This window comes from Equus asinus, chromosome 26 (assembly GCF_041296235.1).
Source record: "Equus asinus isolate D_3611 breed Donkey chromosome 26, EquAss-T2T_v2, whole genome shotgun sequence".
NCBI classification, from domain to species: Eukaryota; Metazoa; Chordata; class Mammalia; order Perissodactyla; family Equidae; genus Equus; species Equus asinus.
This window is the reverse complement of record NC_091815.1, coordinates 36678676-36693425: the sequence shown is the minus strand read 5'-3', so window position 1 is coordinate 36693425 and position 14750 is coordinate 36678676. Positions and strand designations below refer to the sequence as shown.

The window sequence follows — 14750 nt, the reverse complement described above, 5'->3', positions numbered from 1 at the left end:
AGGCAGGAAGAGATGGAGAGATAACCGGTATATTTCTCAGGAAGGTCAGCACTAAAGATGAAAGGGTGTTAAAGGGGAAGTAATGAGAAGTGAGCCATATGGAAAGAAAGCATAACACAATATTTTCAGAATAAGGTGGATTTTGCTAGCAATAATGGAAAAAGGAAAAACCTTGAACACTATCCACATCATAAAACCAGTCAATGCTGAATAGATTGCTCACCTAAATTTTAAAGATATAATGTAACTTTATTAAAATAAATATTTCTATGATCTACTATAAACAACACAGAACATAATAATCATACAGGTGAAATGACTTCGGATTATATTGACATTAATGGCCGATTTTCATCAAACCACACACACACATGCAAACATACACACAAACAAAGAAATGTAACTTGTAACAATCACAATGAACTCCTAAGGACCATAAAATAGAATAAACAATGGGAAAATTCTCCCAACAGAAACAACTGCTGATCCAAATATTCAATTTATAGATAAGAGAGATGTTTAATGAAGTATTGTGAGGACTAGCCTGCAAATGTTCTCTTTCCCAGGAAAGAAAGCACTCCAGAGAAGCTTCGATTACAGCATGGGTATATACTCTTTCAGGACAAAGAGCATAAAACAGGGATGACAGGCATACAATTTATTTTTCCAAGTCACAAGGAAACATTTTGACACAGTTTAGTACATATGCAGCAGGTCAACTTGACCTTGCTTCTCTGGGAAGAAAAGCTTACTTTCAAAGAAGAACTGGTATTAGCGTCAGAGAAAGGGAGCTATTACATCCCTATCTTTAAAGAGTGCATTCTTTGACATGGGAAAATGCGAGAAGCAGATGTACACTGCATGTTTTCTGGGCCAGAAGTCAGGCTGCTCTGGGAAAAACAAATTTGAGGCAGAATCAGATTTAAATAAAAATGGCTTCCCCATATATCTCAACATGTGAAAACATGTTATTCTTATTCCTTGTCACTTGAATGATAGGTTGTTCAATGGACGATACATGTGTAAGAAATATGCAATGTCCTCAGTAATCAGTGAAATTCAAATATAACTCTACAATTTTTCTAATTCTCTAGAGAAACCAAATATGTGATTTTTTGTGGAGTTGAAACATGTTTTTTATCTGTCTGAATTTGTGAGTATATAACTTACTGGAGATAGTCATCGAATGTATTGAAAACGTCCGGTGACTAGTGTAGGACTACTTTCCCTCCTGAAGTCAGAGAAGCAGCACTTAAGGACAAAGTATCTTTATGGGTTTCAGAAATCAGTTGTCAGGACCAAATGGATCTTGTCTTATTTTCTCTGGTTTAATAATATTTCATCATTTTTCAGACATGAATACTTAGACCTCCTATTACAGACTCTGGTTTCAGGCTGATATAGAAACTACTCACCTGACTCCTTTCTGTTTCCAGGACAGTTGGCTCGGTGTGATGGTCATGATGGGGCAGTATATGTGTGGGAGGGAGGCAAGAAGACCCTGAGATATGGCTTTGTGACTCTGTGACCTCACCTCCCCTGAGAACTGCAATTATCATTTCACTCGTGGTGGCAGTGGCAGTGCAGTCTTGAGGAGCTGAAACTACTTCTGAAAAACTTTTCCCGAGTTGCTAATTACCAAAACCAATTACAAGTTTTGTGAGCATCTCCAAAGAGACTGTTGATGCACTTGGAGAGACTTTCACTCTGTTATGATCCATGGTGGTGACATGGTCTCATATGGAGGGAGCAGTAAATATTGATGTGTGACTATGTGGGACTGGCAGCTGGGTGTGTGTGTCTCACAAGATTCCCTGATTCTCCAAGAACTTCTTCCACTAAATATCAAGTTCATTCTTAATATTCAGACTCCTAAGCTGCATCATGATTTAAGTATTTAGTAGATACCTGGAATCAGAAAAAGTCTAGGCAGAATTTCTAATGAGATAAGAGTAAAGAAAGAACATGCTAATAGTTGACATTAGAAATCATTGAACTCATTTATATAACTCCATGCAAATTAAATTGGACATGATGAGATGGAAATTTTCTAGGAAAGTATACTTCAGCAATGTTGACCCAACAGTGATATGAAGTGCAAACATTGAATTGTCCATAGGAGGAAGCGTGGTGTTTATGAATTGTCCCTCAGAAATGAGGCATCGGGATCAGATGGTTTAGGAGAGAGTTTCTCCCTTTCTTTGAGGTATCAGATAAGCCAATGCTACTTTCTCAATTCAACAACCCTGAATGGTTAGCAGAGCTCTTTTCACTAATCTTTGCTGAGTTTTCATTAAGAAGAATTCATTGGTTATTTAATGAATGAAGACACAAAAATTTAAGAGCCAAGATCACTCCTTTGGATTTTCCAACAGAGAAATCCACTGTTTGAATAAGGTCCATTCTTCAACCCCATGAGAGATTTCAGTCCAACTGAGAAGTTAGAGGGAACACAATTTACGGGAAACTACACACACTTTTGACATCACTTGCAAGTTTGGGGGTTCCTAAAACCGCCCTTTGTGTTGATCACACAAAGTGTGATCCTCTAGGGGGACTCATAGCACTCATAGAGACCAGTTTTACTCACTGTTGTGGTTTAGTACTGGGAAAGGACACACATCAATATCAGACATGGAACTCATGCATGAGGCAAAATCCAGGAAAAGTGTCCAAATCAGAGCTCCAGTGGCCCATTACAGTGCAGTGATGACATGTTTGTGTCCTGACATTTTTATTTGAGAACTCATGGAGTATTGCCACCAGGGAAGCTCACCCAAGCCATAGTACCCAGAGTTCTCACTGGACCTTGATCACATACAGGCTGGGTGGCTGACTTTATTCTCCAGTTGTTGTGATGGTAGGGCTGATAACTTTCTTTCCCAGCTCCTTCTGTGACTAATCTGATCCTGCATGGCCCAAGGACTCCATCATTAATCACATTGTGAGACAGTGTGGTGGCCACTCTCCCAAGCAAACAAAGACACGTGTATCAAGTATGACATTCCAAGGTTCTGGAGATACCCTTCCAATATCTGAGGGCAAATGCCAGAGCACAGTTTGGGTGGGTTATTTCTTCTCTATGCATGCCTTTTATTTCCAAGTCATGGAATGGAGCCATATGATTGACAACACGTACTCCAAGCACATAGTACATACACACATTCATTTATTCATTCAGAACTACCTGCAAGCACAGAGTATCCACTTATTGAAACACAGTCAAATATACAACTACACACTCATTTCCATAATGGTGACTCAGTTGTATACTCTCACTCGTAGACAAATGACATGACTCACATTCACATTGTAACACACACACAGTGCATACATGTTCACAAATGACAGTCCATCTCACTGTCTTAGAGTCACCAGGAGGATTAGTATTTCAAGCATTTGATCATATATGGAAAATTGCGCATATCTCCCGGTGCAGGAATGGCAGAAAAGGAACAGACCTGTCAGGCCTTTATACGCATTCCTACCTGCAACAGCTCACGAGGATAATATTTTTAAATGCACAGCAATCCAAAACTGCTAAGAGCTTTGCCCTTTGAGGTAGACGTGTGGTGAGAAAGATGGGCTGTGTGGGTATGACTGGGAATGGGTGTGATAGAGAGGGAAGGATGAGAGGGGCCACAGGGGAAGCAGTCCAGTGCGAGATGAAAGCACAGATCCAAGGAGGACTTGGGAGGATAAAGAGTGCTGGAGGAGAGAGTGTACAAAGGGAGGAAAATGCACGTGGACATTAAATGGTTCAGTGTGTTTGACATGGAATGTGGGGTCTAAGGGCACGCAGAGGTAAGTGTGCAGAGAAGTGAAGGGTGTAGTGCATATGGGGCTCTGTAAGGATAAGGGGTACTGTGGTCATGGGAACAAAGTGGGCAGTGAGATGTAGGGAGAGTGTACAGATATCAGTCCAGGGGAGGGGTCGGTAGAAGTCACAAAAGAGCTCATGTCCAGAAGAGGATAAAAACCCAGCAGGAGGAGGCATATATGTTTTGTAAGATTTAAAGATTCTTTTGATGGTGGGACACAACATAGTAACACTTGAATACAAGAAAGACAAAACTCTATTAGTTATTCCCTTCATAGGTGGTTGATCTGCTATCTTTACTGTCTTTTTGCCTGTACCAGTGATTTATTGTCTTTTTGGGGATAATTCTCTTATTCCTATGCATCGCTTCCTCTTTCCCACTTACATAAGTCCCTTTAGGATTTCTTGTAAAACTGCTATCTTGGTCATAAACTCCTTTAACTTTTACTTGTCTGGCAAAATATTTATCTCTCCTTCCATTCTGAATGATTACCTTGCCTGGCAGAGTATCCTTGGCTGTAGGTTTTTTCCTTTCAGCACTTTAAATACAGCATGCCACTGCCTTCTAGCCTGCAAGGTTTTGGCTGAGAAGTCAGCTGATAGCCGTATGGTGTTTCCTTTGTATGTCACTTATTGCTTTTCTCTTGCAGCTTTGAGGATTCTCTCTTTATCTTTAATTTAGGACATTTTAATTATAATGTGTCTTGGTATGGGCCTCTTTGGATTTATCTTGTTTGGTGCTCTCTGTGCTTCCTGTACTAGGATGTCTATTTCCTTCTTTAGGTTAGGAAATTTTTTAGCTATTATTTATTCAAATAGATTCTCTATGCCTTTGTCTCTCTCTTCTCCTTCTGACACACATATAAAATGAAAGTTAATGTGCTTGATGTTGTCTCAGAGTTCCCTTAGATCACTCTTGTTCTTTTTAATTCCTTTTCCTTTTATCACTTCAGCTTGGGTGATTTCCTCTAGTCTTCCATCCAACATGCTGATGTGTTCTTCCATGTCACCTACTCTGCTATTGAGACCCTCTACTGAATTTTTCATTTCTAGTGTTGTATTCTTCATTGCTGATTGATTCTTATTTGTATTTTCCAATTCTTTGTTGACGTTCTCACTGTGTTCATCACGTATTCATCTTCCAAAATCAGTGAGCATCCTTATGAGCTTTTACTTGAACACTTTCTTGGGTATATTGTTTATTTCTGTTTCATTTAGTTCTTTTTCTGAGGGTTTGTCCTGTTCCCGTGCTTGGAATGTATTCCTTTGACTCCCCATTTTGCCTGTTTCTCTGTGCTTCTGTCTATGTATTAGGTGGGTCAGCTATGTCTTCTGATTGTGGAGAAGTGGCTTTATGTAGGAGACACCTTTTGAGACCCAGCAACGTACTTCCCTCTCATCACCAGGTTGAAGTGTTCTTGGAGTGGCCCCCTGTGTTGGCTACTTGTATCCTTCTGCTGTTTCAGGATTGCTCTTACTTAAGCTTCCCAGGGAATCTAGGGGGTCCCTGTGGCAGGCTGGTTGTAGTGCTCAGCTGTGTGTTGCTGCTATGGACCCCTCAGTCAGTTTATTGTGTTTAGGGAGCCCCAGTACAGTTGGCTGCAAAGTCTCATAGCATATTCCTGTTGTAGTTTTTCTCTTAAGTGAGTAGGCTCCAGCATGAGTTGTTGTGAGACTCAGGGGTTTACAATTGCTGTAGGCCTCTGGCATGCAATGTTGTTGTCCATGCTCTCAGGATTGCAACTGAATTGGGCTGGCCTCAGGCATTGGACTACCCGAGTATTTCAGGCTCTGGAAGGTGGGGCCAATCCCCTATGTGGCTCTTTGTGAAGCACAGGTCTTCTGTTCTTGATCAGCTCTACAGCCCATAGATCCACAACCACTGTCAACAGACTCCTGTCCTGTGTACTCTTCCTGACCCCCTGGACCAGACCCAGTCACCCCACTGCTGAGACCCCCACACACTCCACCAATGTCCCACACTCTCCACGTGCTCTTCACACAGCCCAGCCCCACAGAGGCAGACCCACTCCCCTGCCTGCAGAGGATCCTGACACCCAGTCTATGTAGGCCAAAAAGCTTCCTGAGGGCTTGCTGTTGGGTGGCCCATCCCTAGGGCACACTGCCTGTCCTGGCTGAAATGGATTAAGTTGGCACTCTAATGGGCAGAGCAGACCCTGGGCTACCAGGCCAGGGGAAGAACTCCAACGGTGTCTGCCGGTGTCTGTGTCAGCATGCCTGTACTAGGTCACAATAATGGCTGCCACCAATTTTTCAGTGCCTGGAGAGGTCACACCTCTCACTGAGATGCACCAAGAACCTATCAGGTGAGTCTCTTTTCACCAAAGGTCTGTGCACCTTTCCTTCTGGTGATTTTTAGGTTGCTATCCAAAATGAGTGAATTTGTTTGTGGATGCTTTAAGGGCTGGCTTTTTTTCCATTTATGTCCAATTGCTTTTCTAGTGATATTCCTCATTGTAGTTAATAGCCAGCAAAGCCACATATTATGAGATTGTCTCAATTGTGCTGAGTGTAAAGGATGTTTATAACAGCAACACTCCCATGCTAAGTTCCCCTGCTTCTCCAGGGAAGGCTGTGCACCCAAGGATTGCTCCTGGGTAGCTGGTCGTGAAGCTCCATGGATCACAAAGTTTTCTGTTTTCTCTCCAGACAGGAATTTCAATTTTTTTCTGCCTCAGTCAAGACTGTTCCTTATGTGAGTTTTCTTTTTATCCAATTTCCAGTCCTTTCTCAGAGGGAAATGTTCCAAAAATAGTTGTAACTAAGTTGTGTTTCTGGGAGGAGGTGAGTTCAGAGCCTACACCTCTAGCTCAACACCCTCCCACATGGCAAATGTATCTTTCATAGGAGGACATGAATTTTGGGGATTCAGAGGGCTGAATGTTATAGGCTCAATCCCCCCCCACCCATAAAATTACGTATTTTGAAGTCTTAAGCCCAGTATTTCAGAATGTGACTGTATTTGTAGATAAGCCTTTTAAAAACATGAATAATTTAAAATTAGGCCAATAAGGTGAGATTTAACAAATACGGCTGTTTGTATAATAAGCAGAAGGAAGGAATTTGAACAGAGATATACTAGACCTGTGTGGGCACAGAGGGAAGACCATGAAGGACATAGCAGGAAGGGTGCCATCTGCAAACCAAGGAGAGTGACGTCAAAAGAAACCAAACTTGTCCACACCTTGATCTGGGACTTCTAGCCACCAGAAATGTGAGAAAATGAAGTCTGTTGTTTAACCCACTCAATGTGTGATATTTTGTTACAGTAGCTCTAGCAAGCTGATACAAGAGGTGTCTTTCTGTCTGCTCCATACTGGGAACTTGAAGGGTGACCCTTAATCTTTCCATTCTATGGAGATCCAGATCACTGGTCTCTGAAGATGTCAACTATGGGAAGATTATCCCTCAGATAGCAAAACCCTTGGAGGGAAGTCATAGGAAGGAAAGAGAATCTGGGTTATTTCTTCTATATTGTAATCTTCCCATGCATGGGAATAAAAGGATACTGGAGTCAGCCAAAGGTTTTCTCCTCTAGGCGATCTGTTGAGAGGTAATTGGAGGTCAAGTGGTTGGTTTGGTAAAGAGACGTTTCTGGTCATGATTGTGAACATATTGGTAACTTCCCTAATTCTCAGAATCTTTTATTTAGATGGCATGTTACCTGCAATCCTGAAGGGAATATTGGGGTCCCTTGGATGATTCCACCTGTAGTCACTTGGTCAATATAAAGCACTGCACATGTGTGAGTCTTTGCATTATAGTTTTAAATATTTGGACCTTGTATCCTAGTTCCAGATGGTTTTAGAATATAAAATTACTAGTCTCTCTCAAAAAAGGGGATTCTCCTCATTCTTCTATAAAATCCCCTTGCTTCTGTCTTTGCCACATGTAAACGAGATTCCTATTTACTGCCTTTGACCATGTTTTCTAACTGTGACTTAACTTACAAAGTTGATCGAGTGAGAACACAGAGAGAGTAATGCTCCTAAAAGATGAGTTTTATGAGTTACTTTTCCCAGGAATAGGGTCAAATCAAGACATACAGGGACACAGGGAAAGCATGATGTTTTTGTCAGAAGGCAGAAGCAGAAGAGATGGGAAAGCCTAGGCCAGAGCCTTTATTGGGGTTTCCTGGGTCAAGGCAGTGCAAGAGAAATAGCTTACAGTTGGGGTGTCTGAACATGTCCCATTTCCCAAACATCTAAGACCTACAATTCAGAATAAAAACTGCCCATGCTACTTAATGGAAAGGCATGTTGTACATGCATACACTTAGGAAACCCATAGACTATTGTCTTCCAACAATATGCAACACTCATTTCCTAACTGTATTTTCTCTGCCTAATATTCCCATAAATCTACCACTTGGTCAAGCACTCCGATTTGTCTCATTCAGAGGCTAGGCCCAAATTCCTTCAATTTGCCTCAAGCAGCATTGGATCAAGACTACACTCAACAGGATACTAATCATCCAAATGATTCAAAGCTGTTTTATTCACCACCCGTGTGCCCATATATCTTCCATATTGAACCAGCTGATGAAACAACAGTATTCATTAGGGTCTTCTTTAGAAGGACATGTGGCTTGTCCTTACACTTTCTTTTGACTTTTTGAGCAGGATTAGTGAATAAACAACTGAACATTGTACAATAACATACAATTTATATTTTTGTGATAAGATTAGGAAATTTTGTGTTCCTTATCCATGCAAAGCAGAGCCTAGATAAAGTAGAGTCAGAACTCATGAGCAGAAAGGGGCTGACAGTTGGAAAACACACAGAAATTAGGTGAGTAGCATTCACCAACCACCAATTGGGATGATCAGTTAAAGCAATACAAAGGTGAAAGGTGGAGGAGAGGGTCTGAAAAGATAGAAAAGAGCTCACCAGAATAAGAATGCTTAATGTGGCTCTAGACTCAGGGGAGGATCTGTGGGAAGTGTTATTCTTGTGAATGTGTTGGACATGCTGCTTGTGCCTGTACAGGATGAAAACCATGGAACCACTTGTCCAGATTATGATCATGGTAAAGGAAACTTCAGGGAATACTATTAATGCTACATATATTAGGCCATTGATTTTCTTCTGCTCATTCGCAGAACAGTATTCAAAATATCTTTTCTTTACAATGTTTTCCACACTCCCTTTTCCGAACATGTACAACTCATACATTGGAACAATTACATTTACAACCATGTAGAGGATCCAGCAAAGGGAAACTGAAAAGCCGATGTACTTTGGGGCTTTGAGTTTAAGATCCTTCCAACAGGAGTTCATGGGGCTGATCATGATGGTCTGGAACACTCTCAAGAGGCAAGTCATGCAGATGGATACACTCCTGCCAACTCTCTGAACATACATAAGAAGTTTGCACCAAAAATAATTGAAAAAATGTTTCAACCCAAATGCCACGACTGTTTGGGGGACTCCTTCAGAGAGAATGATCAAGGAGTTAGATATAGTCAGGTGCTTGAGAATCAGATCTGTGGCCCTCAACCTGCCTTTAGTGTGACCATGGAGGAGGTAATGGTAAAGCAGACAGAAGTTGCCCAGTATTCCCATTACAGTCTGTGACAAGCCAATTATTCCTATTGTCATGTTACTGGATTCTATTCTGTCATTCAACACGTTTTCCTTCAAGTTATAGGAACAGTCATTCCTCTGAGCCAAAAGATACATGGAAGATTTTTGACACCAAAAGTAACTTGACTTGTGTGCTCCTGTTGAATTGTCAAGACTTCATAAGACAGAAAGAGATGGAGAGTTAACCGATATATTTCAGGCAAAAGTCCATGCTACAGATGAAGTGGTGTTTTCCTGGGGGAAGTAATGAGAAGTGAGAGCAAATGGACACAAAGTATAATACATAGTTTGGAGTATAAGCTGAAATTTGTTAGCAATATTGGATAAAAGAAAAAAGCTTGATACTACCCACATCATGAAACAAATTAACACTGAATTGATTGCTCATCTACATTTTAATGACATCATGTATTTTTTTGTAGAGAAAATAATATTTGTATGGTCTTATAATAAGAAAATATTCTTATATTCTAAACAGCATAGAACATATTAACCATATGTATGAAATGTCTTTCTTTTATATTAAAAATAGGTGGTGGTTCTCATCAAAACACACAGACACACACACAAACACTGGTAACAGGCCAAAGAACTCCTGAAGACCTACATTTGAGCAAACAGTGGGCAAATCATTCTGACAGAAACATCAATTAGAAGATATTCAATGGATCTGTTTGTAAAAAATATTCAACGTGCTAAGTAATCAAAAAAATGCAAACATAACTCTAGATGATAGCATCAAACATCACCTAGAAAACTAAATGAAATGGCAGAGTGATCAAGTTTTGTGAGGGAAGTAAATAAACGAACAATCTTGTCGACTGCTGCTGGACGTAAAATTGGTGCAAACAGTTGGGAAGCTGTATGGCATCTACATTAGCTGTCCAAGTGTAATCTTGTGTCCCAACAATTCCACTCCTATAAATACACTCAACAGAAATTTTACTGATATCGCCAAAAATTAATCACAGAATTTATATACTAACACCACTTTTGACTCAACAAAGTTCCAAATGCAAATCAATGCACTTGCCTAATAAAAGTAAAATAAATCAATTAATTGTTTCATATTCATACAAATGAGTCCCCCATAGAAATGCTAATGAATGCCCAAAATGATGTGCAATAATACAAAGTGATTCACGGAAATCATATGAATTGGAACAAGGGTCATTATCACACATTACATGTTGTATGATTCCATTTATATAAAGTATATAATTGGAAAAGGCAATCTAATCTTTCAAATATTAGATAGTAGTAAATCTATTCCCACCAATTCTGGTCCTCAAATATACCCACCAGAACTACACTCTTGGGAACAGTGATTTAGAGGGGGCACAACAGGATTTTGGAGGACTGAAACATTCTGTTTCTTGATCTGGGTATGGTGTACAGAGGTATGGTCATTGGTGAAATTCTCCAGAGCTGTGCACTAATGACCAGTGTATGTATCTTTAATTTTAAAAAATACATTTCATCCCCACAAAATTGGAATTTTCTGGGGAAATGTCATTTCCGTAAATGTGTGTGACCTGCTGACTGTGTCCAAGCAGGAAGGAATTTATGGATCTACAGGCCCAGATTATGAGGCCAACATGAAAGGTCAGTGAACAATGACAACACTGCTTAGAGTGAGTCTGTAATTTTGTCATGAAATTCAGCAGAGCTTATCCTAAATTGTTGTCCTTTGCGATGACTTATGGCTCAATTAGGCAATCATATACACAGGAAAAATGATATTTTCCGGCATATACTTGTCCTAGTAGAAGAAAAATGGAAACCTCAAAGTCCTTAGGAGCCTCTAGTTTAAGTTTCACCCATCTGGACTTCATGGAGTTGGTCTCAATGGCAGGAGACACGTAAGAGTCAGGTGGTGCCAATGGACACATCCTGCCAGCTTTGTGAGGATAGAAAACAATTTGCATTGAAAAATCACTGAGGAAAAGCTTCAACAAAAGGCTGCCATTGTTTTGGAGACATCTCTAAAGGAAATGACCAAGAAGTGACTATAGACAGGTGCTTGTGGATCAAATCTATGAACCTCCACCTGCATTCGTTGTAGTAAAGGAAGAGATAATGGTAAAGCAAAGAGAAAATGCCCACGATTCCAAGGACAATCTGAAATAAGTAGATCATTCCTATTGTCGAGTGTCTGGAGCCCTAACTGTCAGTTCCCAGTGATAGCTATTTGTCTTCAGAGTCAGAGGATCCTGCACTGGAACATGTTGTGTGGACTCCACGTATCATATCAACTGCAATCCAATGTACTCTCTCAGAAAAAGTCACTTAACTTTTGTTAAGAGTCTTCCAGTGAGGAATGTATAACCTTTCAGTCACACTTACAATGCATTAATCACTGCTGCGATGCTCTACGTGTGGTACCTTGTCTGATGTTCCCACCTGCGTGTCATGAGCACTGGCATTGTTTTCATTGTAAACATACGGAGTCTTAGACACAGAGTGGTTAAATAATTCATTTAAATTCACATGCTGCTTAAGGGCTGAATGGAGATATGAACTTGTTTTTTCTTATTACCAAGACAGTATCTCAACTGCTCTGTTACAATAACAAACCATATTAGCTGTGTCTTCAAATAATCCAGACCTATATATAAATTTCAATTTCATACTTTTCCATTTAATTTCATCTTGTTTTTAATTTTACTTGTAAAAAGCTTCCAGTTTTGTTTAAGAATTTTTTTTATCTAAGTCAAAATCTAATGTGAGTGAAGTATTAGAGATCTTAACAAGTGGAGATGCAGGAACTATAGGTTAACCCTGAAGGAATATTCCCCTTGTCCATATTAGATTTAACTAATGCAAGATTTACTTAATATTAGTTTGGGAGCAGAAAGACTCATTTGCTATCATGCCAGGAAAAAAACCAAAATGGTACCTATCAAATAAGTTATTGAACGATATTACCTTGTTCCCTAAATTTTGATCCATGAAATACTAATACGCAACAAGACAATGTAGACTAGACACTCAGTTCTTAGGAATTTTGGTTCAAATGCTTAGGTACCTATTAACACTTATGTTACGGAAAACTATTAGCAATAAGGCAAGATTTTTCAATGATATTCTAATAAGAGACACATAATACAGAATTTGAAGAATATAGAGTCTTGTCGATGGTATAAAATAAAATAATAAGGAAATGAATTGTGATCTTGGAGTTGATGTTGGAATATTATTAAGCCAGAAAAAACAAGACAAGATAGATTTGGTCCTGACAACTGTTGTCTGACCCATAAGTGTAAAGTTACTCTTTCCTTAAATGCGGCTTCTCTGACTTCAAGAGGCAAAACAATCCTGCCATGGTCATCAGACCTCAGATGTATTCAGTAGAGACACAAGGAGTGTCTCCAGTGTGTTATGTACTCAGGTACTCAGTGTTAGATAAAATATATTTTTAATTCCGGAAAAATTCATGTACATGCCTTCTGTAGAGAATTAGAGAAGTTCTGACAGTTCTATCCTACTCTGTATTACAGGCATGAAGGCAGTAAAGAACACCGCTCATAATACTGAAAATTTCATCTATGATTCCTCTAATGTAATGTGAACAGAAGAATCATTTCGTATCTACAGTCCTTAAGCACTTTTGAAATGATTCTTCATCACTGGGACTAGTCATCAATACTCATCCTCAGTGAGGATTTTATTAAATTCCTTTATAGGACATCAGGGATTGCTGTAGGGCCTGGGATCCTAATCTCTCTTTACAAGCTCAGCTCATTTCTTAGGAATTCATCTTCCTCACTGCCTATCTTTGTCGCTGGATCTGTTTCTAACCCTAGAAGCCCATTTGACAGACATGAACGCTTGCTTAGACTTCCTTCCTTACAGACTCTGCTCTCAGACTGACAGAGCAAATACTCACCTGACTCCTTCCTGCTGCCAGGACTGTTGGCTCAGTGTCGTGGGCATGATGGGCAGCACCTGTGTGCGGGAAGGAGGCACGCTGACCCTGAGATATGGCTTTGTGACTGTGACCTCACCTCCCCTGAGAAGTGCAATTTTCATTTCACCTGTGGCCACAGTGGCATTGCAGTCGTGCAGAATGATCACACTTCTGAAAAACTTTTTTCAGTGGCTAATTACCAAAACCAATTAGAAGTTTGTGTAAGTATTTCCAAAGAGACTGTTGACGCATTTGCAGAGACCTTACTCTTTTGTGATCTGTGATGGAGACAGGGTTTCATATAGAAGGAGCAGTAAATATTGACGTTTCCTTCATGAGGGATAAGCAGTAAGGTGTGTGTGTCTCACAGGATTCCCTGAAAAGTTCTTCCACTAAAAATCAAGGTCATTCTTAATCTTCAGACCGCTAAGTTGCATCACTATTCAAGTACTCAGAAGATACCCGGAATCAGACAAAGTCCAGGAAGAATTTCTAGTGAGATCAGAGTAACAGAAAGAACATGTCACTAGTTTACATTAGGAATCATTGGCCTTATTTGTATAACCAAATGAAATTGGAGATGACAATATGGAAATTTTCTAGGATGGTGTACTTCGTGGATATTGACCCAACAGTGATCTGAAGTGCAAACAGAGAAATATCCACAGAAGAAAATGAGGTGTTTATAAAACATCCCTCAGAAATGAAAGCATCGGGATCAGATGATTTAACAGGTAGTTTACACATTTTTAAGTATTTTTTAATTCCACAATTTTAAGTAATTTTAAGCATCAGATGCCAATACTACTCTCTCAATTCAACAGCTTTGAATGGTTATCAGAGCTCTTTTCCATTATCTTTGTTGAATTCTCATTAAAGATCATTCACTGGTTATGCATTAATGAAGACACATAAATTTAAGAGCCAAACTCACCCCTTTGCGTTTTCCAACAGAGAAATCCACTGCTTGAACAAGGTGTGTTATCGATTCTCCCTGTATAATTTTTTTTTTTCCAACTGAAAACTTAGAAGGAAAACAATCCACCTGAAACCACACTCACTTTTAACTCCAACTTCAAGTTTGGGATTCACAAAACCATCCTTCCTTCTTTTCTTTCTTTCTTTTTATTTCTTGTGAGGAAGATTGGTCCTGAGTGAACATCTGTTGCCAATCACTTTTCGCTTGAGGAAGAGGGTCCCTGAGCTAACCCCCATGCCAATCTTCCGCTACTTTATATCTGGGGTGCTGTTCCAGCATGGCTTGATGAGCAGGAGGTATATCCGTGCCCAGGATCCAAACCATCAAACCCTGGGCCGCTCAAGTGGTGAGTGTGAACCTAACCACTACGACACCAGGCTGGACCCCAAAACACTGTTATTTTCAATAAACTTCCGGAATCCCCCACAGCACTC

At 39.9% G+C, this 14750-nt stretch overlaps 1 protein-coding gene across 1 annotated transcript; it reads right to left on the bottom strand.

Annotated features, from left to right (window-relative positions):
* Positions 1-8506: 8506 nt before the first annotated feature.
* LOC106822645 (vomeronasal type-1 receptor 4-like) lies at positions 8507-9523 on the bottom strand. Its single transcript, XM_014827927.3, has one exon. The coding sequence runs from the start codon at positions 9521-9523 to the stop codon at positions 8507-8509; it is 1017 nt and encodes a 338-aa protein (XP_014683413.3).
* Between the last annotated feature and the right edge of the window lie 5227 nt (positions 9524-14750).